This window comes from Molossus molossus, unplaced genomic scaffold (genome assembly GCF_014108415.1).
Source record: "Molossus molossus isolate mMolMol1 unplaced genomic scaffold, mMolMol1.p scaffold_m16_p_1, whole genome shotgun sequence".
NCBI classification, from domain to species: domain Eukaryota; kingdom Metazoa; phylum Chordata; class Mammalia; order Chiroptera; family Molossidae; genus Molossus; species Molossus molossus.
The window spans coordinates 27,341,492-27,368,418 of record NW_023425344.1 but is presented as its reverse complement, the minus strand read 5'-3'; the positions used below and the strand labels follow the sequence as shown (position 1 = coordinate 27,368,418).

Below are 26,927 nucleotides of genomic sequence, written 5' to 3'. Positions count from 1 at the left end.
TGTCTGTACCCCCACTCCAGTTTTTACAACCCAAAACGTTTCCACAAACACACACATACGTGTTTCCTATAATACACATCAATTTTGGCAAGAAGAGATAAACTAATAAAAGTGATTACCTTTGGGTAGTATTTGGAGGACTTTGCTTTTATTTTGTATGTTTCTGTTGTGTGTCTGAGTTTTTACCATGTGTGTGTAACACAATAATCATGGGGGAACAAGCCTTAGGAAGATCTCCTATTGAGAGATGGGAACTAGGTTTCTTAACTATATAATTCTGACACCAATTCCAATGTGTGGCTTTTCCCACACCACCAAGCAATGCTCAGACATCAGCTGGGTGTCCTACAATTTACCAGATTAACCTGTCAAGTCAACACAATTGAACTGCCCTTCTGTCCATGTAACTTTAACTTATTTAAGCTATTGTAAAAGATGTCAAAAGATTTGTTGACATCAAGATATGTTTTCCTACAGCTTTCCATCTTACATTTGGTCATTACACTTTCAAAATCATAAAATTTTATTGTCCTGACATGACATGGTTTCAGGGAATCACGCTAATTTTAAAGATTACCTTTTATAATCTGTTGAGAAATTTTGCCTGGGGTCGAGTCCAAGCTCACAGAATCAGATTTATTTATATAATATAATGAAATGATAGCTAACATTTATTGCTTGCTAACTCTGTCTTAGCCAGAGTGCTCTTCGTAAATATTTGCACAACCATCCTATGAAATAGCTGTTGCTATTTCTCTTTTACGGACAAGGACTCAGGATTGAATTCCAGGTCACTCCAGGGCTTGTGCTTTAACCACTAGATGTTGCTTCTGTTTATATTTTCCAGGCTCCCTCTTGTTCCTGAGATGATTTACGGTGATTTACAAGAGTGTTAAAGATAGGAGAAAGCATGAACTAACTGGAATAAAGTAAGACCAGAGAGGGTCAAATGAGTCATGGGTCAGAACAAAGTGCTTGCACATTTGCTAAAGGAAGGGTTACCAATCTGGCTTTGGGCGTTCTGGAAATGTCAAGTGTAAGTAGGATCCCATGAACAGTGGACGCTGGATCATTAAACACAAAATACTCAGGAGAAGCACTTGCGAAGCTCTGGGGCTTCCTAAAGAAGGCACCGAGGAGGAAAGGAATCTGTTAGAACAGCTTCAGTATCCATGCGGATAAGAATTCACAGGGCTCAATGAACCATAATTTACACAAACACCAACAAACAGAACTGGGAATTTTGACTAGCTTTATAATTCTTCAAAGATTTCTGCACTCCCATTTTCAGTACCTCTTTCACCATTATCAACTCATTGCAGAAGAATATCAACAGGCTCGGCCAGTGTGGCCTAGTTGGTTGAGTGTTGTCCCATGCACCAGGAGATTGCTGGTTCGATTCCCGGACAGGGCACGTGCCCGGGTTGCAGGCTGGATCCCTAGTATGGAGGCAGCCAACTGATGTTTCTCTCTCTCTCCCTCTCCCTTCCTTTCTTTCTATAATCAATAAAAACATTTTTTCAAAAAAGAGCCCTGGCCGGTTTGGCTCAGTGGTTAGAGCATCAGCCTGTGGTCCACATAGACCAGGTTTGGTTCCCGCTAAGGGCATGTACCTTGGCGGCAGTTTGTCCCCAGCCCTGGATGGGTCATGCGGGTGGCAGCCACTCGATGTGTCTTTTTCACATCGATGTTTCTCTCTCTCCCCCTCCTGCTTTATCTGAATAAAAAATGGAAAAATGTCCTCGGGTGAAGATAAAAAAAAAAAAAAAAAAAAATTAACAGCGATTGAGCTATTCTTTGCTCAAATGTTCCAATATCCTGGAATATCATTCGAACAGTCAAGATTCACTTTTGGAGAGTTTGACACAGTCTCCTGACTCACCTTCCCTTTTGAGTTCTCATGCCATGAAATCACACCTGACTTTAAGGAATGTCTTCCCAACGCCTAGTGTCCCCATCATCACAGCATGAAGTCACTGGCTGTGTCCACGGGCTGTTGGTCAGATCTGCAGGCGAGACCAGCATAAACTGAAATGACAAGGCCACTCCCTGACAGGTGCCTGTCACAATGCCTCTGTCACCAACTCAGTCCTCTATGTAGCTTGATACAAAGTCGAGAATAGTGTCACTTGAAACAATCAGTGGGTGAGGCCAGTCATTTATCATTTATATGTATGGGACTATACAGTAATGGGAGTTTTATCTTGAAAAATGTCAGTTATTTCCTTGCCATCTAGAAAATACATGATGTTGAAGTGGGGTGGGGTTTTTGAAAAATATATCTCTTGGACAACATTGAAGGTTAGGATAGAATTATGCATCATTTGGAGGGTGCTCTTCCATCTTCTACAATGGAGCTGCCCAGGACGCTCCCACCCAGCTCCAGGGCTGGCTCCTTTTCTAATCTTTAGGATCTCATCTGGAACACCAGCTCCACTGTGCCTTCCCTGACTCCACAGGCGGCAGCCCCCACCCGATTTTTGTTTACTTACTTTATTTACCTATCCCCCTGCGAGAGAAAAGCTAAGTCATGGCAGATGCTTCTGACAGTCCCCAGATCAGGACATGGCTGCTCATAGGAGACACCCTAACCATTTGCTGGAGAGAGTGAAGACAGACAAGCAGGTGACGTATGAATGAGTGCAGTTAGGGCCTGCGGGTAGGCGGGGCCATTCTACACGAAGGGCACACAGTGGGGCTGCAGTAATATTAAGAGTGATCACAGAGCGTGTGTGGGAGGAGACAGGAGTCCTGAAGGAAAAAGCTCATTTTGGTCCTTTCTAATAGCCAAGCCATTTAGAGGATTTGAGCTTATAAAATGCAGTTCTTTGCCATGTGCGTCAAGGGAAGGAAATGGATCGAGCATGCGATGGGCAGAGCTTTGATGCTATTCTGTAGTGTCCCCAAGCAAACTTGTCTCTACTTCCCTAATGGGCTACATCTGTACAGATTCCCCAGGACGTAGCTCAGGATGTCACCGGCAGGGTGCTGAGAACCAGAGGCAGAGTTTAACGGTAATCGGTCAGCTTTTCCTTCGGTTGGAAGAAATGAGAAACACAGAGATTTAAAAAGAAATGTCTAGAAGAGCAGGAAGGAGACACCCAGAATTGGTCAACATAGATCCAAATATGGAATGAGACAAAAACAAGGGCAGGAAGATGGAGCCAGAGAGTGAGGAAACGCAGACGAATCTGACTGGGAGAAAGAATGTGACAAAGTTGCTTCCCCCTCACACTGTCACAGCCCCGCCCCCGCGCCCCCCACCCCCGCCCCCCACGCACACACGCTGTTCAGCTCCACTCTGCTCAGCCCTGGACAAACCTGAGCCCCAACGCACGCCTGCCCTGAGTGCTGAGAGAGGGCAGAGGGCCCCCGATGAGGGCCCCAGACAAGCCCACGGAGAACGTGCTAAGTGGAGGGCTTCTCAGAAGAGGGCCTGTGGAAGTGCTTCCATTGTTTGGGTCACCTTCTGGCCAAAAAACCATGTGAGAGTGTCACTTCGTCTTGGAAATGCTTTTATAACTTCTTCAAAACTTTCCAAATGAAGGCCCAGCCTGTGTGGCTCAGGGGTTGAATGTCACCTCACGCACCAAGAGATCGCTGGTTCAACTCCGGGTCAGGACACATGCCCAGGTTGTGGGCCTGATCCCCAGTGGAGGGCACGCAGGAGGCGACCGATCGAGGGGGCGTACAGGGGGCAGCCCATCAATATTCTCTCTCATCGATGTTTCTATCTCTCTCTCCCTCTCCCCTCCTCTCTCTAAAATCAATAAAGAAAACATATTTTTTAAAAAATAGCAAAAAAAGCTTTCCAAATGAAAAGTGTGAGTGATTCAAAGTCCTTGGTTTAAAAGTCTAAAACTCAAACACGTGTTGATTACTTCACAGTAAATAGTCTGCCATCAGAGTAGATGGAAATTTTTTAGCCAGATTTCAACAAAAACCTTTGCATAATTGGTGAATCAAAGTGAATAAATGAGCGTCGGGACTTGATGTGACCCGCATGGCCCTCCCTCCACTCGGGGTTTCTAGGTTGGAAGCCACCTTCCCAGCCACCAGCGCATTAACCCAACCGCCGGCCTGGGCTCAACCTGGACACGAACATGTGCATCCCTGGATCTTAAAACAATATTTAAAATGAAATGTTCACTGTTCTTAAAAACACGAGATTAACATTTTATCATTAATATCTTTAAGCTGTTTGACCTCATTTTAAAACTGCTGTTTTCTAATAAAATGTGGGCATGCACAAAATGTTAAACATGCACATGGTGGTGTACCTCCAGACACTGCTTATAAGGGTTACAACCAAAATGGTTGATTATTCAGGTTAGAATCTGAAGGCAGGTATCTATGAAGCTGAAAACATTCCCTTTTATTTTATCAGTTTCAAATGGGCCAGACCGGCCTGCGGCCGCTCCGTGTGCTCCACAGTGTGACTCTTCCATTCCCCAAGCACCTGGCCGTTTCTACAGGTGGCAGCAAAAAAAAAAAAAAGGAAAAAAAATTACATAATGGAAGCTCTCCCTTTTATAAAATCAAAGGCAATTCTGGGTTGATGTTTTTTCTAAAAACATTACAATTCAAGGGTTTTCAAAAGTCTAAAGGTTAAAAACACCGGCTGCCAAGAACAAACGCGGACCCCATGGACCCAGAGCCTGTTGCAGGTGCTGCAGGAGTATTCGTTCCTCTGCCTCCAAGGCCACGCGTAGGCTTGGGCTGGAGAACCCCCCGGGTTTCACTCATGAAGGCCCCTGGAGACTCCACATTTCAGGAGAAAACCTGATTGTTTCCTTACTATACAGGTCGCCCTGTGAAAATGACACAGACCTTTCCTTGCTTTGACTCTTGACATCATCAGAAATGATTCTTACAATTCGCTGCCATTGAAGCTGGGTGGTGTCGACTTTATTAAGCAGTCAGAGGCTGGGGAGCTATGCTGATTTCGCAGCCAACCATTAGGTGACTTTGAACCGCTTTTCACCTCGCTTACTTTTCCTCTATCCCAGGAGATGCAGCGGTTCTCAACCTGTGGGTCACGGCCCCTTTGGGGGTTGTATGACCCTTTCACAGGGGTCGCCTAAGACCATCAGAAAACAAAATTACAGTTATGAAGGAGCAACGAAAATAATGTTATGGCTGGGGGTCACCACAACAGGAGGGGCTGTATTAAAGCGTTGGGCGTTAGGAAGGTGGAGAACCCCTGCAGGAGATGGGATGCGGTTTTCCAGTATGAAGCAGAAGGTTCCCTGCAGTTTTTCCAAGATTATTCTGAGTCATTCTAAACCCTTAAAGCATAGTTTCAATGTAAGACAACAGGGCCTGTACAGTATTTAGCACACAGAAAGTCTCTGGATATTAATTTGTAGAACTTTTTTTTTTTTTTATCCTCACCTGAGGATATTTTTCCATTTTTTGTACAGATAGAGATAGGGAGGGAGAGAGAGGAAGGGAGAGAGAAACATCGACGTGAAAGGAACACATCGAGTGGCTGCCACCCGCACAACCAACCAAGGCTGGGGACAAACTGCAACCGAAGCACGTGCCCTCAGCGGGAACCGAACCCGGGTCTCTCCGGACCGCAGGCCAACGCTCTAACCGCTCAAACCGGCCAGGGCTAATTTGTAGAACTTTTGTAACACTGGACAGAGGGGAGCAAATGGAGGGTGGAAGGACACCCCGGACACCAGCAGTGGTCTGGTGCAGGCTTTTGTTTTCGATGTTGCTTCCTCAGTGACTCTCAAAGTCAAAATTAATCTGTGACTCTGAACTCTATGGATCACTAACCATATGTATTTAGATGGAGAGCCTTTGTAACACGACTTACATGTGCACGCCATCATTCAAATTAGGCAGGTTTCAACGTTAAGTGCTGAGGTTTGTACCGCCATCTGAGTTAAGCCAGAATTACCTTTCCCAGAGGCCCCTTCCCTGGGTGGTTGTATGTTGGAATTGGCTCAAAGACGTGCCTGGGAGAGATTTGGAAGACAAATCTCTGAAGGTCATCATAGTCAAATATGGTGACAGAGGTGCCTCTCCCCATTGTCCTCGGGTCCACCTCCATCTCTTCTTCCAAGCGTTGACTTTGAGTGCTGACCTCACCGCTGGGCATCTGGCTGTAAACGCACCGCACTGGTCTCTGCGTGGCAGCGACAGCTCCCCACAGAGCTCCCGACATGCCCGCTCAGCCCACTTCAGCAGGAAATGTGTTTGCTTCTCGGATGATTAGCTGGTTTGCACACCTCCGTCCACACACTTCCTGCAGATTTTCTCAGTTCCTCGCAGGGTCGTGTGGGGTCTAATTCCTGTAACGAATCCTGATTCCCTTCGCCCTGAGGGCAGCTCTTCTCCCCCGATTCACCAACCAAACCAAACAGAAATCCCCACCTGGACACTGAGGGTTCTGCACAGAAGAAATGTTTATACATGTTTTCTAGTAATGAGGTCCCTGAGGGCTCATAATGTCCTAAGTCTAAGAGGGCACAAATGGTATCAAAAGAAAGACAGCCCTGAGGTACACACGCAGTGTGTGTGGGGAGAATACGAAGCTTACTTGGCTTAACCCTCTGCCTTTGCTCACCCTCATGCAGTGATGTAAGTTGGTCCTATGCATTTTTCTTTCCCTGGCGGAGTCACAGGCGAGACTCTGTCCAACCTGTTTCCACAGGCTCACGTCAACAGTGCCCTCCGCCCAGCGATCGCCTAACAGCACTCACTGGCACAGACAAGGGATGGGGTTGGTCTCATTAGTGCTACTATCACACCCCGTGTAGAGGTGTTACAACCTAACAAGCACTTGGGTAGCGATACTACAAACAGAAGACGCCAGTACTTCAAATGATTTCACTGAGGGTTAGGTAATATTCACACTTTGACCCATAGGTGTTCACCAGGCATTCCTTCACTCCTGGGCTGAAAAGCAAAGATCCAAAGTTTCTTTAAAAAAAACCAAACACCATAAAAGTGTGCACATAAATTGTTTTATTGCTTTCTTGTTTCTTATTTAATGCAGAGTCAATGTTTTTGAGGAACGGTCAGAAGATGTCCAGATTTCAATGTTATTAAACATTCAAACAGTAAAACATGTGGAAAGAAGCCCTCAAATGTTAACGTCTCCGTTATATCTGGTGGAACAACTTGGATAAATGCTACTGGACTTGTCGTTTTGGTTCATGAAGAGAACTGCTCTCCTGACAGAGGAGACAGGAAAGGTCCCAAACATCAACCGAGGGTTTAGGCACTGGGGGCAGCACACTTGTCTTGCTTTGAAATGTTGGGGGAGAGTTACAATGATGCCAAATAGGAGGATCCTTCCTTTCATCTCAGGCTTAATTAAGAGTCAAAAGAAACTCCTGTGGAACAGAAGTGGCGAGGACAAAGATTTTCAGCTGGTATGCCACAAGAAGTTTTAAAACATGTGACATCTGGCTACTTAGTCAGGGGCACTGACCTCTTTTTCCTTGGATTGTCACATAAATAAATAAAATGGCAACAGATAACACAACAATAGCCATCTGGTGTGAATGAATAAAAATCATACCTATTTTTTTTTTTTTTGGTCAGACCAGCAAAAAATATATTTTTTGGTGCGCTGCAGAATTTCAGTAATGAGCTTGTGTGTGCCACAAGGTGAAAAGGTTTGAAAACTGATGGGCTAGGATGATAAAGACCAGAAGTGACTCTGTTGCCGAGGAAGTGACATGAGCCTACGCAGTCCCCTTCTGACCCGCCCCTGTAGACACCACCGATTCGGAGCGCATGGGAGGCCCACAGTGACCAGGTGAGACCGTGAGCGGCTTTAGCTTGTTGAAGGCACAAGGTCCTCGTCGTCCTGAGGGAGGGGGAGGGTCACTGTGTTGGGAGTTATGTTCAAAACACACATCCTACCACCAAAACACTGTTCGCAGCTGCCATCCATTTGACTGCAATTGAGACGGATCTCTTTTTGAAAGTTCCCAAATCTCTGGCACCCCTAAAAATCCTGCTGTGGCCGACTACCTATGCAAGGAATCAGACTCCCAGGGGTTGGAGGCTCAAAGGGACACACAACGGTGTTACGTCATAAAACAGGCAAAAATAAATATACAACTATAACTTGAATATGAAACACCACGAAGAAATAAATATCAGGTTCTACAGCTGCAGGCTGCATGCTAGCAATACCTTGTGGAGTCCTAAAAATGGTGATTTTCCCCATAAAACATCTATCTACAATGACTTTGCTCAACACTTAAGAACTAAGCAAAAAAATGTATGAAAATACTTTTTTTTAAAAGAAAAAAAAAAGAAACTTCATTAAATACCATGAATAGTGATCAAGTTCAAGATGCCAAATTGAAACAAATCGCCTTGACCCTTCCTAATGCTCACCTTGGCCTTCCGTACAGAAACGGACAAGGGCCGCCTGGACCCGCCGACGATGCCGAGGGGCAGTCATGCGGCCTCGAGGGACAGCGCTGGACCGTCTTTGCCAGAGGAATCAGCTCGAGCCCTCTGGTTTGAAATTCCACAGTATTAAGAATGCTCTTTACAAACACAGTGATACTGGAAAAGAAAACACAAAAGTGCATTTATTCATGTCCATGCCATCTAAATCTACTGATTACAGTAATCAGGACCAATTAGAACCTAAACAACAACAAAAACACGGGGACATGCGTCCCCCCGAACCGCAGGCTTCAGTTCAGAAGACTCCGCATGCCGGCCGGCCAGTTTCCTCCCTGAGAAGCATGCTTCACGCTTCCTTCTCTCCCTCCAGCATCTCCTGTCTCTCAGTTAAGGCCTGGACAGTGTCAGGGTAGTGTCGCAAGGTCTCCTCGGGAGCGGCGCCCCGGTGAGGTGCTGTCAGTCACCCGCGGGCTTGGGCTGTGTGAGGCCGAGCAGGGGCCCGCTCAGCTCTGCAGTCCGCCTCTGGAGCTCCTCCACCGTCTGCAGCAGCGCCGACCTCTCCAGCTCCAAGGCAAGGGCAGCCTGCTTCAGCTTGCTTTCATTGGTCAGAAGCTTCTCAACTGTGGCCTCGAGGCTCTGGATCCTACTGTTTGCCACCTGGAGAATAAGAGGAAATATGAGAATGCAACTGCCCAGTGATAACACGGAGGGGTCCCCAGTCCACGCCCCCGTCCAGCCTTGGGGGAGCTGTGGAGCCCTATTTCAGCAGAGAAGAGCCTACTGTTTCTATCAGTTCTTCTGGCCACACAAGACATCTTGCAGGTAGTCTGGGCCACCAGAGACCCTCCCTCGCTGTGGCCACTTTGGAAGCTGCAGGCTGAGGTGGTGGCTCTGCAAAGCAGAAGGGGCCCAATCTCCAAGTCACCCACTACAGGATGACAGCTCTGCTGGGGCCAAAGGATGCTTCCTGGAGGGAGGTGGAGCTTTGGGACAAGGACTTCGGTGCCAAGCCACAGCCTGGTCTATTTTGACGACTACAAATATTTAACAAATACACATTGATTTCAAACTGACCGTCCAAAGGGACTCCATGTAAAGGCCCAGGTAGTAAGAGCTCTCTAATCTGCAATTCTTTGTGTTTTCCTAACGGTGACAGACAGCACTCTGCCTAGGAACATGGGCACTTCCCCTGGCGGTGTGGAGAGCTCACACAGCCACGCGTTCTGCCAGAGGCTCACATGCTGGGTCTCTCAGCCTGGTCACCGCCACCCCGGACCTCAGCCAGGCCTCATGGTCCCCTGGTCTGCACCCTCAGCAGCCAGCACAAAGTTAATGCCAGTCGGGCGGAACCTCCAGGTGCTGCTCTCTTGCACTCACTCGGCAGGCCTCCCGGGCAATGAGAGAGTGGGCGCTGGCGAAGCTGAGGGGTTTCCTGAGAAAACCACAGACACTGTGTGTCCCGAGGCCTCTCTCCCGGGCCTCGCTCACAGCTGCAGTCTGTAGCGCTCCGGTCACGGGGTCATTAATCCAGCCAAGCCCTCTACAGGTCCCCGTTTATTTCAGGTGGGAAATTAAACTATTTTTTTCTCATTTTCAAAGAGGAGAAACAGTGTTTTGAACAAGGTGACACTTGTGCCAGACAGACAACTCATGACTCCAGGTCTAGCTCTGGCTGTGCCCCTAGGACACTCAGGACAGAAGGAGAAAGGACTGATCGGAGTTCGTCAGCCCACCGGGCAGGGGTGCTCACACTTGGTATGCACCTCCCAGCAGGACTTTGATCCTCTGTGTCCCCCCCCCCCCCCGTGGTCAAGGCCTGGGCCGGGCTCCACCACACCCCCAGGAAGGATCGCTCACCCAGAAGCCCACAGCATTCTGGGGTGCACCCCGCAGCGTAGCAGGGAGCTTCATGCAGGGTCACGGACTGCTCTGCACGGCCATCGGGTCTCCTCAGTGAAACCAAGCTCTTCCTTGAGAGTGTGCCTCATTCCGCACAGGCACCAAGCTCGTGGGCACTCAGTGACTTGTGGCTGACTGTCATGAAAACGCCCGCCTGCTCTTACTTGGCACCATCTGACCTGTCTATGCGACTGTCTTACGTGTGCTGTGGGAGCAAACAGGTTCACAGATCGGCCTCCAGCTGCTAGACGATGTTTTAGAGCATTTAACAAGACAGAAAATGGGACTTTGAAATGTCTAGCAGCTCTATGGACAGAACAAAGCTAGAAAACAAGTCAGTTTTGATACTTTGGCCAAATGAAAAAAAAAGATTTATGTTGTAAAATTAAGCATTGTGTTGAACACCTATCCTTGAACTCTGAAAAGTGCTACAAAAAAGACAGGAGGGGAGAGTTTCACAGAACTCAGAGTCTGGCTGAAAGACAGGCAACCCATGAGACTCATAGAGGGAAAGGGGAACACTACAAGCACCCACAAATGGACACACCACAATCTGTACCCCAACTCTTTGAGAGCAACAGTGTCTTACAGATCTTAGTGGCCCCTGGCATCCCTTCCAGCAAGGATTTGGTCAATACTGGTGGGTTGGCAAAGGCTGTAGCACTGGATGGTACCTCCAGAAATACAGCCACTTGGTCAAGAGAAAGAACATTCCAAGGAGAACATCTGTTATCACTGTTACTGCCTGATGCCTTTCTTGAGGAATATGGATTTCAGAGCAGCTTTTCATGACTTCCTCTCTTCTGAAAAGGGACAGGATCACTGAAGCAACATAAAATCACTCTTCACCTTCATCGCGCATGTGCACACACACACACACAACCCACCTGGACACCAGCCCAGCAGAATGAACCTTTTATTTGAGTAGTGCCTATCTTAACCAGCCAAGTGCTTCAAATGCAAGTGTGGGCTTCGTTAGAAATGCTTCCATCGGTTATATTTCAGGGACCCACTGTTAGGAAGTCATCAGAAATGACCACCTACGCTGCAGACCCCCTACAGGCCAGACACGGCTCTTTACCCCGCCCTTCCCCACACCTTGCAGCGAGCGGTCCTGGAGAGATTGTACACAGACATATTTGCACTTAGGACCTCTCAATCTTCGGGGAGATAGCAGCTAAATTTCCGAACGTGACAGGTAGTTAGGGCTGGGAGGGGAAGCATTTTTCTTTGTTCCTCCACAGTAAGTATCCCCTCGGGTCTATGGGGACAGAAGTGCACTTCACACACGGCTGATTTATTAGGCTCTCAAATGCTGGCCTTTCTCCTATCACCACCAAGCTGGTGTCTGCAAAGTGGCAACTTCCTATGGAGAAATATAAGAGGCTCAGTTCAGGAGGGAAGCTTATTCTCAGGTCAGCCCAAGAGCACCATAAAATACGCACTTGGGGCGAGTATGTGTTTTTCTGTGTGGAAACTCAAAAAATATTTTTTATAAACACTCCACAAACAAGTCCTTAACCCTGACAGCATGGCCACCCACTTACGGTGTTTAAAAAAGAGAGCGAGTGATTCCTGCACGCCATCTGATTGGCAAAGGAGCCAAGTGCCGAGCAGTGAGGTATTCTTGTCCTTGTCACCAATGAGGGAATGGGGACGGAGCAGGTTCGGGTCTGCCCAGGGTGACCGCGTGGGGGGCGTGGGAAGACCAGGTCTCGGGACTGCCCTCCGTGCCCACCCACGTCACCCTCTGCGTGCAGTGTCCGCCTTTCTGCAGTGCCCCCATCCACACCTCTCCACGTGCAGTGGGAAGCGTCCCGAGTGGAGCAGCGTCCCTTCGTTGATCAGGCCTTGGGATCTGCACCAAGGACCCACGCTGCGTGACCCTCTCCTCTGGTCTATTTTGTAAAGCACATGTCGGTGTCGCTTTCCTGCCCTAGTATCCCTCTGCGGGCCTGGCTGGTTTTGCTCATGGAAGCTCCAGCCTTTGACTCTCCTGTCATCACTCAAAGCACGACTGCTGGCCTTCAGCTAAGAGCACCCCGGCGCCCTGAATGCAAGTTCACCTCTGCGCCCGCCTCTGCTGGGGCAGGAGCAGCCCCTCGGAAAGCTGTCAGCAGAGGACAATGTCTGCTGCCTAAGAGAACGGCCCAGCTCTCCGGGGATACCTTTGATCCCGGCTATAAACCGACCGGGGACAGAGAGGTCCTGCGGTCATGGGAAAGCCCCGCCTGCCGGTGCCTCTGGCGAGTTAATGAACTACCACCACACGGAGACCAGGCGGCGTCACCTGCAGCTGTTCCAGGAGGTCAAGGTTCTGCTTGCGGAGGCTGCTGTTGGTTTTCTCCAGTTTGTCCATTCTTTGGTTGTCACTGAGAGGAGAGGAATCGATAAGTTCTTCTTGAAGCACGTGGTACTCAACTTCATACGCTTGTAACTGTTTGGAGATGTCCATCTCAAACACCTGTTCAATGCAGAGAAGCCATCAGGCACCGAAAGTGAGAACAGTCACACACGCACACACAGGCCACCGAGTCAGCAGCACTCACCGGACACCTCCTCTGTGCCCGGCATATCCGTGATAATTACCTTTCTGCACGGAGAAGGTGATCACTTTACTGAAGAAAGGATATAAGAAGCTTTTAGAACTAAACCTAAGATAACAGTAGGTGTGGGTCTCTGATCATTCCTTTTCCAGAAGCCGAAACCTCATTTTTTAAAAGGCTCACAACAGCCCTGGCTGGTTTGGCTCAGTGGTTAGAGCGTTGGCCTGCGGTCCAGAGAGACCCGGGTTCGGTTCCCGCTAGGGGCACATACTTCGGTTGCAGTTTGTTCCCGGCCCTGGTTGGTCGTGCGGGTGGCAACCACTCGATGTGTCTCTTTCACGTCGATGTTTCTCTCCCCCTCCCCCCCCCCACTCTATCTGTACAAAAATTGGAAAAATGTCCTCGGGTGAGGATAAAAAAAATAACAATAAAAATAAAAATAAATAAAAGGCTCACAACATTTATTTTGAGTTCTTATTCCAGCACTTATTTTTTTTTCTCTGAAAACTCTATTAGGTTTACATCCACTGTGGGTCAAAGGGAGGAAGCACAACAAAAGCATCGCAGCCCTATCTGCCCAGTCACCGAGTCAAAGTTTAATTATAGTTCAGCTAGGTTTTCAGACTTACAAGAACAGCTAAGTAATGGAACTGTTTACTAAAAACCATTCTTTGCACACAAGACATGCAGAAATGAGCCAAAACCCAAATGTCACCCACACAGATGAGTGAATACGAAACAATGCTTGAGTTGCCTTCCTTCCCATAATAGTAACAGTGATGAAAAAACCACCTTGTGAAAAACAACCCCAAGTGCACGAGTGAGGCAGAGGTCCTGTCTGTACTTTCTCTTGGTGAGCGCCCCGATGGAGGCAGGGCTGAAGAGGGGGGCAGAGGCTGCTGCCCCAGGCATCTCCCCTCTTTCCTGGTGTTTGTGTGGGGTCACTGCATTCGGCTGTGCCTCTGGGCACCCAACACAGACCTCGGGGAATCTGAGAATTGAGTCACCGCACAAAGAAGCCAGTGTGATCAGAGCACGTTTGTTTAGAGGAGGATATTAGGATTTACAAGAGCAGAAACTGACTCTTCACTGCATGTCTTTAAGAAAGAAAGGCCAACAGAGTTAAAGTCAATGAAACCCTCACTGCCCCTGATGGCACTCTATCAGCACCCAAACCCAGGTGAGTCCTGTCTCCCCTGAAATCAGTTTTCAAAAACCCTGTTTGCATTCTCACCTTTCACAACAATCTTATTTTGTCTTCCTTAAGGTTAGTTTCTCAACTTCCTGGTTTTCCATTGAATTCAATGGATAATACTAATTAGGCATGCACATGTTGCTATGCTAAGAAACTAATTCGCACTGTATCTGTGGCATGTATGTGAGCTGCTTTTGTATTGACCCGATTCTCTGCGGTGCCTCAGAGGCTGTGAGGTCAGCAGAGATTAGCATCTCTATTTTCAGTGGAGGAAACTGACTCAGAGGCTTTGAGTCTGTCTCAGATCAGGCTCCACTGCCACCTCCTTGAATGACCTTGAGCTAGTCACTTGACCTCTCCCAGGCTCAGTTCATGGCCTCCCAACACAGGGGTGACACCACCTACCCCCTAGCACTGCGGTGGGAGTTACAGGAGGCGACTTTGGAAGTTGCCGGCACCTGCCTGGCAAGTTGAGTAGGCGGCGCTCACTCAGCTAAGGATCAGCTTCCTCACACTTGTGCAACCGTCACCTTCAAGCTCCTGCTTCAGCAAAATGACAAAGGGTGCCACAGCATGGAACCTCTGCACTGCTCCACAGAGTGAAAACCGCCAACACTAAAACCCAGACTGCTGCGGCATTGGTGTGTGATTATAAACGTGGTGCGGAATAAAGTCATGCACACAGCTACCTTTGTTTCTTCACCCAAGATTTATTTTGAAAGGAGCTCCTAACCTGGAAAACTTGGGAACAGAACCTCTGTCCTTTTATACAGATTGATGATCTGCTCAGGTTAATGGCTCCCAACTGTGCCTGAAGCTATAAACCCTTCCAGGTCTCCAATAATACTTAGGAACCCTCCTGGGTCATAATCTCTCGGCTTCATTGCACCCTTATCTCCTGTCTCCCAAAAAACTTAGGGCCCTCAGATTTTGCAGAGATGCTCCAGAATTTATCCCAAACAATGGCAGCATGTGGTTGATGGTAAAAAGAGCCCTGATATCCTCAAACAATGCTTTTTTCAAGTTGCTATATATTCTTCATAACCATAAATATAAATGGCTTCATGGTACTCTACCAACTCGGCATATGACAACCAGCCAATCCATTCATCTCTACCAACTCGGCATATGACAACCAGCCAATCCATTCGTCTCTACCAACTCGGCATATCACAACCAGCCAATCCATTCGTCTCTACCAACTCGGCATATGACAACCAGCCTATCCATTCGTCTCTACCAACTCGGCATATCACAACCAGCCAATCCATTCGTCTCTACCAACTCGGCATATCACAACCAGCCAATCCATTCGTCTCTACCAACACGGCATATCACAACCAGCCAATCCATTCATCTCTACCAACTCGGCATATCACAACCAGCCAATCCATTCGTCTCTACCAACTCGGCATATCACAACCAGCCATCCATTCGTCTCTACCAACTCGGCATATCACAACCAGCCGATCCATTCATCTCTACCAACTCGGTATATCACAACCAGCCAATCCATTCATCTCTACCAACTCGGCATATCACAACCAGCCGATCCATTCATCTCTACCAACTTGGTATATCACAACTAGCCAATCCATTCATCTCTACCAACTTGCTATATCACAACCATGTCAGTCCATTCATCTCTACCAACTCGGCATATCACAACTAGCCAATCCATTCATCTCTACCAACTTGGCATATCACAACCAGCCGATCCATTCGTCTTTACCAACTTGGCATATCACAACCATGTCAATCCATTCATCTCTACCAACTCGGTATATCACAACCAGCCAATCCATTCATCTCTACCAACTCGGCATATCACAACCAGCCGATCCATTCATCTCTACCAACTCGGCATATCACAACCAGCCGATCCATTCATCTCTACCAACTTGGCATATCACAATCATGCCAATCCATTCATCTCTACCAAATCGGCAAATCTATCAAGTGCTGGCTGTCCAGTTACTTACATGTTTTTATTGTTATAAATGACAACTCTAAATATGCTTGCACATATGGCTTTTCCCATATTTCAGATTATTTTCTAAGAATACATTCCAAGAAACAGGATTACTAAGTCAAAGGGTATGAATATTTTACTGTTTTGTGAACATATTGCCAAATTGCTTCCCAAATGGGAACGATCAATGTACAATGCCATTAGCAAGATACGAACGTGCCAGACACAGTATGCCCTTGGCATTGTGTACTGGCATTAAAAATTTTCGTTTGGTTAATCTAGTCAATAAAGCATTCTATGTTATTTACATTTAAATCACACACGAAGCTAAATATTTCCCCAGATGTTGTTTACTAGACGGACCTCCTCTTTAGTGAACTGTCTGTGTTCTTGGCTCATGTGCTGTTGGAGACTCCCAGTTTCTCTCTGCAGTCTGCGGACACTGTGTAATGAGCCGTGAGCCCTGGTGTCTGCACCACTGGCCACGTATTTCCCACGCCGCCCCCCCAGACCCTGTCCCCTGTCTGTCGGTCTCAGAGGCACACCAAAGGCAGAGAGTGGAGCAGGTATGGGCAGTAAGGGAGTGGTGTCTGTAGTGAATTTAAAAACAGTAATAAACCCCACTAATAGTTGGTCTGCTTTTTATTACCACCACATGCGAGCAATTCTAAACAATGTCAGTGGTAAAATAAAATATCCCTCCCACCCTGCCACACCCTCTAGGTCTGGCACTGATTGGCCTTGTAAAAGGGAACTGATTTTCAGCAGTGCCAACTGCCCAAGCAGCGAGGGCTCCGCCCAAAGGCAGAAGAGGCCGCCTGGCCACTGATCTCGAGCCTTCTGAACAAAGGAACCTTGTCAAGATTCCGGTTTCAACCCTACAGGCTCAGCTCGAACAGAGAATTGCCTAGTGTGTTCACAGTGAAGTTGCCCACAGCAGAGCTGTCCAAACGGTCCCAGCTGTGAGTCCCCCAGGGATCTTGTTAACAGGCAGATTTTGACTCAGCAGGTCTTGGGTGGGACCCTAGAGTCTGCATTTCTCACAAGTTCCTACCTGATACACTGACAGGCTGTGCCACACTTTAAATAGAGCCCAAAGGATGCTGAAAATAGGATCTCTGCCCTGTCTCCCCAGCTACACCCTCAACTATTTTCCTTCCTTACACTGAACTCAGGTAGATGACACTCACTGTGACAAGAATACAGATCCAACCTCATCTTAGTTTCTGTTCATTCCCAGGGTTTCCCCTGTTCTTGGACCAGGGATCTTTAAGTCACAGGGAGGAGCTCCACAGAGCCTTCAGAGACCTTGTCCTCTGCTCTGGGCTCTCAGGTCTGGACCTGCCCTCCGTGGCTGCCCCAGCCCCTCCATGCTGACTGAGCCAGGGTTCCAAATTCCACGGTTCCAGAGCTCTTCCCCCGCTACTTTTTGTCCCATCCTGGATGCAGGCTGTGTCCCCGCCGCTCAGCCCTGACCACCCATGAACCGGAGCCGTGGCTCTCACGGACGACACCCAGGCCTGGCCATCCATGCAGGACCACTGTGTGAGTGAACACAGTCCCTTCTACCCTGTGGACTGCCAAGGTTCGAGCCCAGGGGCTGTGTAAGACCGAGAGGAAGCACACAGCACCGTGGGGCTCATCTCTGAGTAGGCCTAGACTAGAGCCCCCTCTGGAGGGCACAGGGCACAGGGCAGTCAGCGAGGCAGTGCGCCAGGTGGAAAGCATGGCAGGGAAAGGGGAAAGAGCCACCTGGCAGAATAGAAACCTGGGCCCACAAATGCACATTCTTGTGTTCCCTACACAACTCTTTACTCCCCAACCATCACTCACACACACACACACACACACACACACTCGCAGCTGAACCTGTCAGGCATCTGGAATTTCTCTCTGCTCTCTCACTCCCCTGCCTTTGCTGCGCTGGGGTCAGGGGTCAGCAAAATACAGCCTATGGACTGAACCTGTCCCACTATATGTTTCGGTCGATAAAGTTTTACTGCAACAGTCACTTCACTCCTGCACACACTTTGTGCCAAAGGGCAGATTTGAGTGGCTGTGGCAGAGAGCTTAGGGCCAACAGAGCCCACAGAATATGTGTGCTCAGCCCTGTCTGGGCTCATTTTTAAAAACAATTTGTTAATTGATTTGAGAGAGAGAGAGAGAGAGAGAGAGAGAGAGAAACATCAATTTGTTGCTCCACTTATTTATGCATTTATTGGCTGATTCTTCTGTGTGCCCGTACTGGGGATCGAACCTGGCCTTGGCGTAGCAGGATGACGCCCTAACCCAATGATCTGCCCAGCCAGGACTTTGGCGCATCTGTTAGGCCCAGCTGAAACATACGCCTTCAATCCTCAAACACAAGCACTCCCTCCACCGGACCGGCCCATGAGCTCACACAAGCACCACTGGAGCCTGCACCACAGTGGGAATTACTGGATTACATGCTTATTTTCTGCACAGGATGGGCTTTGGTGTTGGAGAGACATGCTACATTCCTGGCTCTGCTACATTACACAGGGTGTGGGGCGTGTTCCTCTCTCCACGTCCCACTTCCCCAGCTTTGAAATGGGGATTATAACACACGTTCCAGGTTGTCAAGGGGTCAGTGTTCCAACAAACGCCAAATTCAAAGCAGCTGCCTGAAACAAACCAGGTGCACCCACGAAACTGTTCTCTCCTCATGTTGTATCCACGTCCACTCTTCCAACATTTACAGAGCACCTGATAATCTCAATAAGTGCCTTTTACAGAAAAGGGGAGGAAAATGGGATTTTTCCTGGAGCTCAATATCCAGGAGGGAAGCTGAATGTCAGCTGAGGCTGCAGGCCTCCGTCAGGGAGCAAAGTCAAGGCACTTCCTGGGCAGCCGTGGGTCTAGTGACCGAGGCTCTGCGCTTCCCCAGCGGCCGTGAGTTGAGTGTGTGCGACGAAAGCTCTGAAGAGTCACCGCACACACAGGCCAGAAATGAGCGCATCAAAGGTGGAGAATGGGTATTAACATACAGGTAGAAGACAGAAGACTCTGTTATGAAATGGCACCCGGAGCCCTTGGGGGTGTGGAGCAGCTGCCAGAGCACTTTGAGGCCGGAGGACCCGAGTGGAGACGCTCCCTGTCCACTTCGCAGCAGGTGACTGCGGGTCTGTCCGTATCCACTCTGAGCCCGGGCTCCTCATGGGTTAAAACCACCGCTCCTCTCAGGAGTGCAGTCGTGATGCGGTGAAATCACGTGTATTTATAGATTCACACAGAACCTGGCAAAAGTAGGGCCTGGACAAGCCAGCATTGTTCCCACAGAGAGAAACATGCCAAGGACAAAAACGACAGAGAGGCAGAGCCTGCCCGTGATGAAGCGGCGTGCAGAGGGAACCGCTCGCTCAGGCGTGTCTGTGCGGACAGCCCACGTGGCGCTCGGCATGGCCCCTCCCCTGGCCGTCTTGCTCCTTCTGTGCTCGCCACCCAAGAAGGGGCAGCAGAGGACCTCACAACCCGCGTCTGGGCGTGCACCACCAGGACCGCGGACTCCCTCGGACTAACAGAAATCCTCAGAACGAGGGTTTTTTCCAGAAAGCCTTATTTCACTACTTTCTTTTACTGAATTGCTCTCTGTTTTCATTATATTTGGAGCAGGTGAGGTCAAGTCTAGGCTTACGAGAGTGCCCACTGCTGAATTCCCTTCCAGGCACCTCCGCTCAGCCCTTCAGTGAGCAGTCAGCACTGGGAGAGTCTCCTTCACCAGTCCAAGATGCTCCCACCCCTACTGCAGACCACGGAACAAGTGGCCAGTTGTAACTCCTGGCTCAACTCACCCTTCACCCCTAACATTCCAGAGAGTAATGGTTCTTCTGTACCCAGAAGCCAGAGGTGCTGTAACCAACAGGTGGGGGTGAAGCCTATTAAAATACACACACACACATTGTAGAATAAACTTATATAAAATATACATGCTCTATCTCCACTTTGCTATGAGCTGTTTTTATAAAATAATATTTTCAGCAGAAAATCAACATACTTGTTTTGCAAAAGCCTTTATTGAATAAAGGTATGTATTTTAGAAGAACAAGTGACTACAGGTGAAGTTTCTCAATGATAAGAAACTATGGACAATTTGTGCTGGTATCACACCTAAAGACTGCCATGGTGTCTCCATGTGGCATGTCACCATCACACTCACACACACGCACACTCAGATGTGCATCTGATCACTGGACACAGTTTACAATGCGACTCCTACATGTCTGGCATCACGCAAGATGCTGCCCAGGACACAAAGTGGTAGAAAGTAGTTCCTGCTCAATAATAATAATGATGATAATAATAATAAAGCTTCCACATATCCAGGAGCGCTTAAGCCACTTGAAAGGTTAGGAATGAATCATACCTGATTGATGGTTTTTTCCATTTGCACCAAGCCCAGGTTGGGTAGCGTGTTTTTTATAAAGTCAACTATGGTTTCTAGGTTTTCATGCTGCAGAATCAAGGGCTTATGGCTTCCCAACAGACTTAGAGCCACTTTAAATATGACCTCTGATCCCTGAAGAAAGATCATATCTGGGAAAACACAGAAATGCAGAAAGTTAAACCAGACCAGTTCCTGATGAAATGCCATTCTGTTTCCTTTTCTACACATTACGGAGCAGGGCAGAGGGAAGCATGACCCCAAACTGCAAGTTTTATTTCCTTTTTGAGAGCCTGATATTTCAGATAGGGTTGTCAAGGCAATACTGACAAAAATAAAAAAGAGAGAGAGGTAAACATACTGCTAAAATTTTGTCCTAGGTTTAGACAAATCTTTTTTCTTGCTCCAAAAATATATTAAATTCAACCATGCTTCAAAGTTAAATAAAAAAAACAAAAAACCTTTTTATCAATTTTTCTAGGAATGCTCTAGATTTTAAAGGAGTTACTAAAACATGTTTTTATGGGTATAACACATGCCTTAGACACACAGCATCAGGTATATAGCATTTATATGTAAACATTTAAATAAATATACAGCATAAGATAAAGTTTAAAAAAAAATGCCTGTTTCCTCTATTTTGAAATAAGGGGTTGAATAAAAAGATCTCTAAAAACTATAAAATGTCTACTCAATTCCAAAAGTACATTGTTAAATACAAGTACACTAAATTTTAGCTTAATAATGGAGTGAAAAACATCTTCCTCAGAGGACTTCCAAGAACTTTGCCAGAGTAATTTCCTAGCTCTTACCATATTTTTTCCTACGTTAGCAACCCCTCCGCTGGGACTGTACACAGTGAGAGGAGGGCGGGCGGCCAGCCCTGGCTCCTGTCCCTCAACAGAGTAGCAGCCGCTGCTCAAAGAGAGTCACTGCGTCCGGGGCCAAAGCACAGCCCTAGTCACTAATTGTTGGTGAATAAACTCAGGCAAGTTACCTGACAGATGGAGTAATGTATACATAAGAAAAGATATAATTTCAAAAATGACAGCATAAACCTAACCAGAGGCAATTGTCCATATTTCTCTTTCTCTCTTTGGCTGCAGGATGATGGAAGAGACAAAGCATCTGGAAATTTCATCAAGTCGAGGAAGACGGAAGCAGGCGAGAAGAACCCCCAGCACTGCGCCTCTCTAGGCGGATTCGTGGGATGACGCCTAAGCCGTAGGCAAGCAAAGGCTGGAGGCCTCTGTGCATAAGGGAAGGAGGAGCCTCAGAGAGGTTTGTGGACAGCACACAGGACAAACCTAGGTGCCGACTGGCAGGTTAGCCCTGGAGATGCACTTGACCTTCACGAGGGCCCTAACCTCCTGAGCACACTGAGAGTCAGGTTGGCTACGGCCCTAAGCGATGATGCTGCTGCTGAGGTCAGCCTGTCTCTCGGAGCTCGGGGCCCCAGTTTCCACCAACTTCACAGCTGCTGCGCTTCAGGCAGCCCCAGGGAACCAGAACGTTTCCATCAGCCTCCCTCTTCAGCTTGGCGTGGAGGCGGATCTCTGAACGCCCAGTCTCAGCGGGAGCATCAGGCGGTGCTGTGGGAGAATCTTCCCATGACATGTCCACTGTGTCAGACGGCGTTTACCCATGTGATTCACCACTACAGCAAATCAAAGATCTAAAATACCACTATAACCAAGATGTATTTTTAAACAGAAGAGACATTCCCCCACCCCCCAAAAGAGTCAATTTGAAGATTCTGGGGTTTCAACACCAAGCCTTCCCTTCCAGTATATGAACATTTATAGCTGAACAAAAACTGATGGCATTTATCAGAATAAGTATATTTTAGGCAGGGATCCTGGGGAATGGACTGCACTTCCAGAACAATGACTTACTGTAGCTGGATATCTACAAGTACCTTGAAATGAGATACAGTACTGCTTGGGGAGGGTGGGTGAGCACACAATAGATAGTCGATATATTATAGAACTGCATACCTGAAACATATATTATGTCATTCACCAATGTCATCCCAATAAATTCAATTTTAAAAATTAGATACAGTACTAGTATCTAAGCCAATTAAATAATTATTGGGGATCTTCTTTCAAACATAATCAAATATGTAATCCATATTAACGGTCTGTTAAGGTTAACAATGAGTCTTCCAAGTTTTATTCCTTAAGGGTCTTGGTTTTTATAACAAATCTACTTAGTTGAGTGCTTCCTGTGATTCTGCACTCAGACTCTGCTGGACTGCATGATAAAACAAAAGGAAGTGTGGAGAGTTGTTTTTTAACTCTCTTCATTGGTATGTTTAAAAAACAAAATAAAATATAATTCTGGGTAAGTGTATTTCATTGGGTCTAAGGATCTGTATTTAATATAATAAAAAAAAAATTCTGCCCTGGTCAGTTTGGCTCAGCAGTTAGAGTGTCGGCCCATGGACCAGAGAGACCTGGGTTCAGTTCCCGCTAAGGGCACGTACCTCAGTTGCAGTTTGTCTCCAGCCCTGGTTGGGGTCGTGTGGGTGGCAACCACTCCACATGTCTCTTTCACATCGATGTTTCTTGCTCTCTTCCTCCCTCTCTATTTAAAGATAAATGCAAAAATGTCCTCAGGTAAGGATAAAAAAATTTAAAAAAAAGAAATATTCTTTCCTAATGCTACTTTCAACACCGTAAGAGCACTCTTATCTGCTGAGGTGTTTCTCTAATTTAACAAGCACTCACTGGGCATCTAATACCTGCCGGGCACTGTGCCAGGCACTGGGGAATCAGTCACGAACAAAGAACAAACTGCAGAAACACTAACAACCACTGGTTTGGTAGAGTTATGCCGGGTTGATTTGAGAACAAAAGGGGAGAAAAAGTCCAGGGAAAGGTGGTGGCCAAACGCAGTCTTAGAGAACCAACAGAAACTTGCTAGGTAAGAAGTCAGGGAAGAAGCTCTACTCCGAGCAAAAGAAAAGAAGGTGTAAATACAGAGACATGGGTAGAACCCCAGCCGGGAGGGGGCCTGGGAAGAGGAGGGCGAGGCAAGAGCTCTGGCTGCCGGCTGTGGGCCGGGTCCCCAAGGCTCTCTGCCGGGCCATGCCACTGTGACCTCCCCCACACTGCAGCCGGGGCACCGAGGGCCCTCTGTTCCTTTTTTCTGGGTGGGTCAGTGCACTGGTAAGGCGAGGATGTCAATGAGATCCAGGTTATAGGTCTGATCCTTGAAGGGGTTAATTAGCTTTAGAGAGAGAAAAGCCACCTTCTGAGAGACACTGACAAGCCATGCTGACTCCATCAGTGCACTGGAGTGTGCGCTGCCAGCTGCTCCATCTCCCCTCCTGGAGGCCCCAGTAGGTGCCCATCCTCCCGTGGACCAGCCCCGGTCATCTGCACTAGTGAGCTTGGGGCAGCGCAGCCCCGGGGGCTTCTGTCAGACTGGGAGCCGCAGTAGGCAGTTCCCGGGGGTGCACGAGGAAGGAGGCGCCTGTCGTGTGGAAGGAACGGCCCTCCAAGTTCTGCGTGGAGGAAGAGGCTTCGAAATCTACACTGGTGGGGCGAGAGCGACATCCTGTAAGCAACGATTGCATCTGTCTGCCTCTGGAAATTTAAAAAATTCAGTAATTTTTAAAGAATGGCAAGGAAAAATGTTACCTATAAACCACTGCCCCAGTCCAATTATTTTCATTTTTGCTCATCCAACCCTTATACATTTACATTCTGAAACTGTTTTTTTGTTTTGTTTTTGTTTTTAAACAAAAACAAAAACAAAACAAAACCAATAATCTCCTTGGAAAAGTGACTGAATGTCCCGCACTGGGAAATCACGAGGCAAGAACGTGACCCGCTGGACCACCCAGCAGCCCAGGGCCGACTGCCCAGCTCACACTGGTGGCTTCCTTTCTCCTCTCCTTTCTCAAGACACCTAGAAACAGGCAAAGGGCTGTATCAGGCAGGAAGTCCAGGGAACCTTAAATTCAGCTGACTCCGGCGCTCTGCAAATTATTTGCTGAGAACAACGCAAATAGCTACTTTCCTCTGAAGACACGTGGGCAGTCCTCTGTTGTGATGACGGGTATGGGAACTCTATTTGAAACTCCCCGTGATATAGAAGCGCAGTCTTCGTGGGGGGAGCGATGCCCGCCAAGCACACTGCCAGTAAGCGAACTGACACAGCACCCCTTTTCCAGCCACCTGTCTGTCAGGGGCAACCGCTCTCCTTCACTTCCCGTGGGAGGCTGTGGCCGTCCAGCTGTGACAGACACCCCCACACCCGACCCAGAGCAGGTAGGCGGGAACGAAAAATGACGAGAGCCCAAACAGATCTGCAAACACACTTCATCACCGTGGTATCACGTTGCTGAGGAGCCATCTTCCCTGGCTGGACAAACCCGCCCGTTTCCCATCCACTTTAGTCCGAAAGCCTCTCTGAATCCTTCCCCGCAGTACAGGTGACTTCTGTTTCCTGCCAAACCCTCAGTTTTTACATTCCATCTCCTCGCTCATCTACTTGGAAGTACATCCTACAGAAAACTTCAGCAGCCTCCTCTTCCACTGGGAGCAAGCCTGGGCCTTTCCCCCAAAGGCAGACATGATTAGGAGGTGAACTGAGCCAGCACCTCTCCGGGAGCCTGCCCTCCCAAACTGGGGAAATACAGGAGGCGATTTTGCATGATGTGACACCCAGCCGGAAGGGCTGACTTTTAGAAAGGTGTGACTACCGGGTACCTTACTGACGCAGGCTAAGGCACACATGCCGTGGCAGCTGCCGTCTGAGGAGCACGTCCTTGATTCGGGTCACCTGATCATTGACACGGTAGCTATGCTGACTCAAGCTGACGGTCCTTTACTTACATATAAAATCGTGGATAGTTAACAAAGGTCCAATTGTTTTCAGGGTTTATCCAGGCCGAAAGACTGAAAATGAAACAGGCTTCAGACCAAAAAGGACTACAGGGTCTGAAGGGTAGACTCTGCGATTTAATACAAAGCAATTCACCATCACATAGCTAAACAAACATGGTTTAAGTTACCGAAACAAAGTTCAGAATAGTTTTCTAAAACCCGTCTTTCCTAATAAAACAGTTTGTTTTTAAGGACTGATAGATAGGATGGATCATGCAAAAAAAACCCCAAAAAACAACAAACCAGCTGTTTTCTTTGCAAAATGACATCACAACACAGTGCTGCCTTGAATTCCCACTTCCTGCCTACAATTCAAGGAGCCCCGATCCCTTAGCCAGCAGGACATGAACTCACTTAGTACAGCAGGGGTCTGTGAGATCCAGGAATTACAGACACTGGCATCTTTATGTGGAATGTATAAGAAACTCCAATACCCACCACTGACTACAGTCTATAGTGAGAAATAGGCACTGTTACTGGTTCAGCCTTTATTTATGAAGTCATAAGGATGGGCTTCACAGAGTTCCGAAATGCTCACTTCCAAAGCAGAACCTGTTTGTTTGTTGTCAATTCCTCTTACCCACTTACGCAGCCTAAGGAAAGACTTCTTCCTAGAGAGTTATGGCCGCGGAGCCCTGGACTATCTGCAGGCACAGCTCTGGCGCCAGCGGCCACGGTCATCAGCACTGGCCCTCCTGTCCAGTCCCCTCTGCACCCGGTAATTTGATGCTCAAGCTGTTTCCAACCTTTCACGACACTCCCTCCTTGCCCTTGCACTGTCCACTCCTCTCCATCACCCTGTTTAAAAATACAGTAAGGAATCAGGAGGGGAGAAAAGGTACGGACGGGGGACTAATGATTTTCTATGAATTTCCTGAGTAAGAAAAGTAAAATACACTGATTATTGGGGCAAGAAAGACTGAAGCCTCCAGCTAGAGATTTTACAGTTTCTGTGACTCTTTGGTTAGTAAACTCAAAAGACAATTCTGAGGCTTGTAGTTATCTTTCTTTTTAAAAAAAACTATGGTATAAATCCTTTGTGAAATCTCACTAATAATTTGTTTAACCAGGAAGAGAATTTTGAGTGTCTATTTTCTTCGATGCTTATTTTTTTTAGGGACAGAAAAGAAAAATCCACCTGGGGAAGTAATTGTACTAAAGGGGGGTTAGCAAAGATTTAAGAAGGTAGATTCTTTTAGTAATGCCAAATGGGAACTTCTTTCACAGTTCTTCTGGATGGGAATGAATAATAATAAAAATCTAGTACTCGGGGTGGGGGTGGGGGGAAAGACTACAACTCAACGCTCCCTGATGTTAAAAAGCAAATGTTTAGATTTATAGAAAATGGGTACACAAAGCTGCCTAGCGTAGTACTCTCTCAATGTCTGTGAACATCCCCTTTTCGACGCTCCCTAATTCTACAAACAAATGTAAAAAGGATGGTAGGCCCTGGCCGGTTTGGCTCAGTGGTTGGAGCGTTGGCCTGCAGACCAGAGAGTCCCAGGTTGGGTTCCCAGTAGGGGCACATACCGCCCCCCCACCAAAAAAAAAGCAAATAAAGGAGTCCCTGAAGAAGAAGAAAATGAGCAAGGGTTAGAGAATGTATTTGAAGAAATAGTGACAAAAA

General features: G+C 47.6%; 1 protein-coding gene across 3 annotated transcripts in view; it reads right to left on the bottom strand.

Annotated features, from left to right (window-relative positions):
• Positions 1-8,370: 8,370 nt before the first annotated feature.
• TBC1D1 (TBC1 domain family member 1) overlaps positions 8,371-26,927 on the bottom strand; it is a 224,504-nt gene continuing 205,947 nt past the window's right edge. For 2 of the 3 annotated variants that reach the window (XM_036263982.1, XM_036263989.1), the window contains 3 exons: positions 20,385-20,554; positions 12,578-12,751; positions 8,556-9,045 (listed from right to left, as the gene is read on the bottom strand). In XM_036263982.1, coding sequence (XP_036119875.1) covers positions 8,845-9,045; positions 12,578-12,751; positions 20,385-20,554 — 545 coding nt within the window. In that variant the 3' untranslated portion in view covers positions 8,556-8,844. Of the gene's footprint in view, positions 9,046-12,577; positions 12,752-20,384; positions 20,555-26,927 lie in introns of all 3 variants that reach the window. The other variant, XM_036263997.1, reaches the window with a different exon arrangement.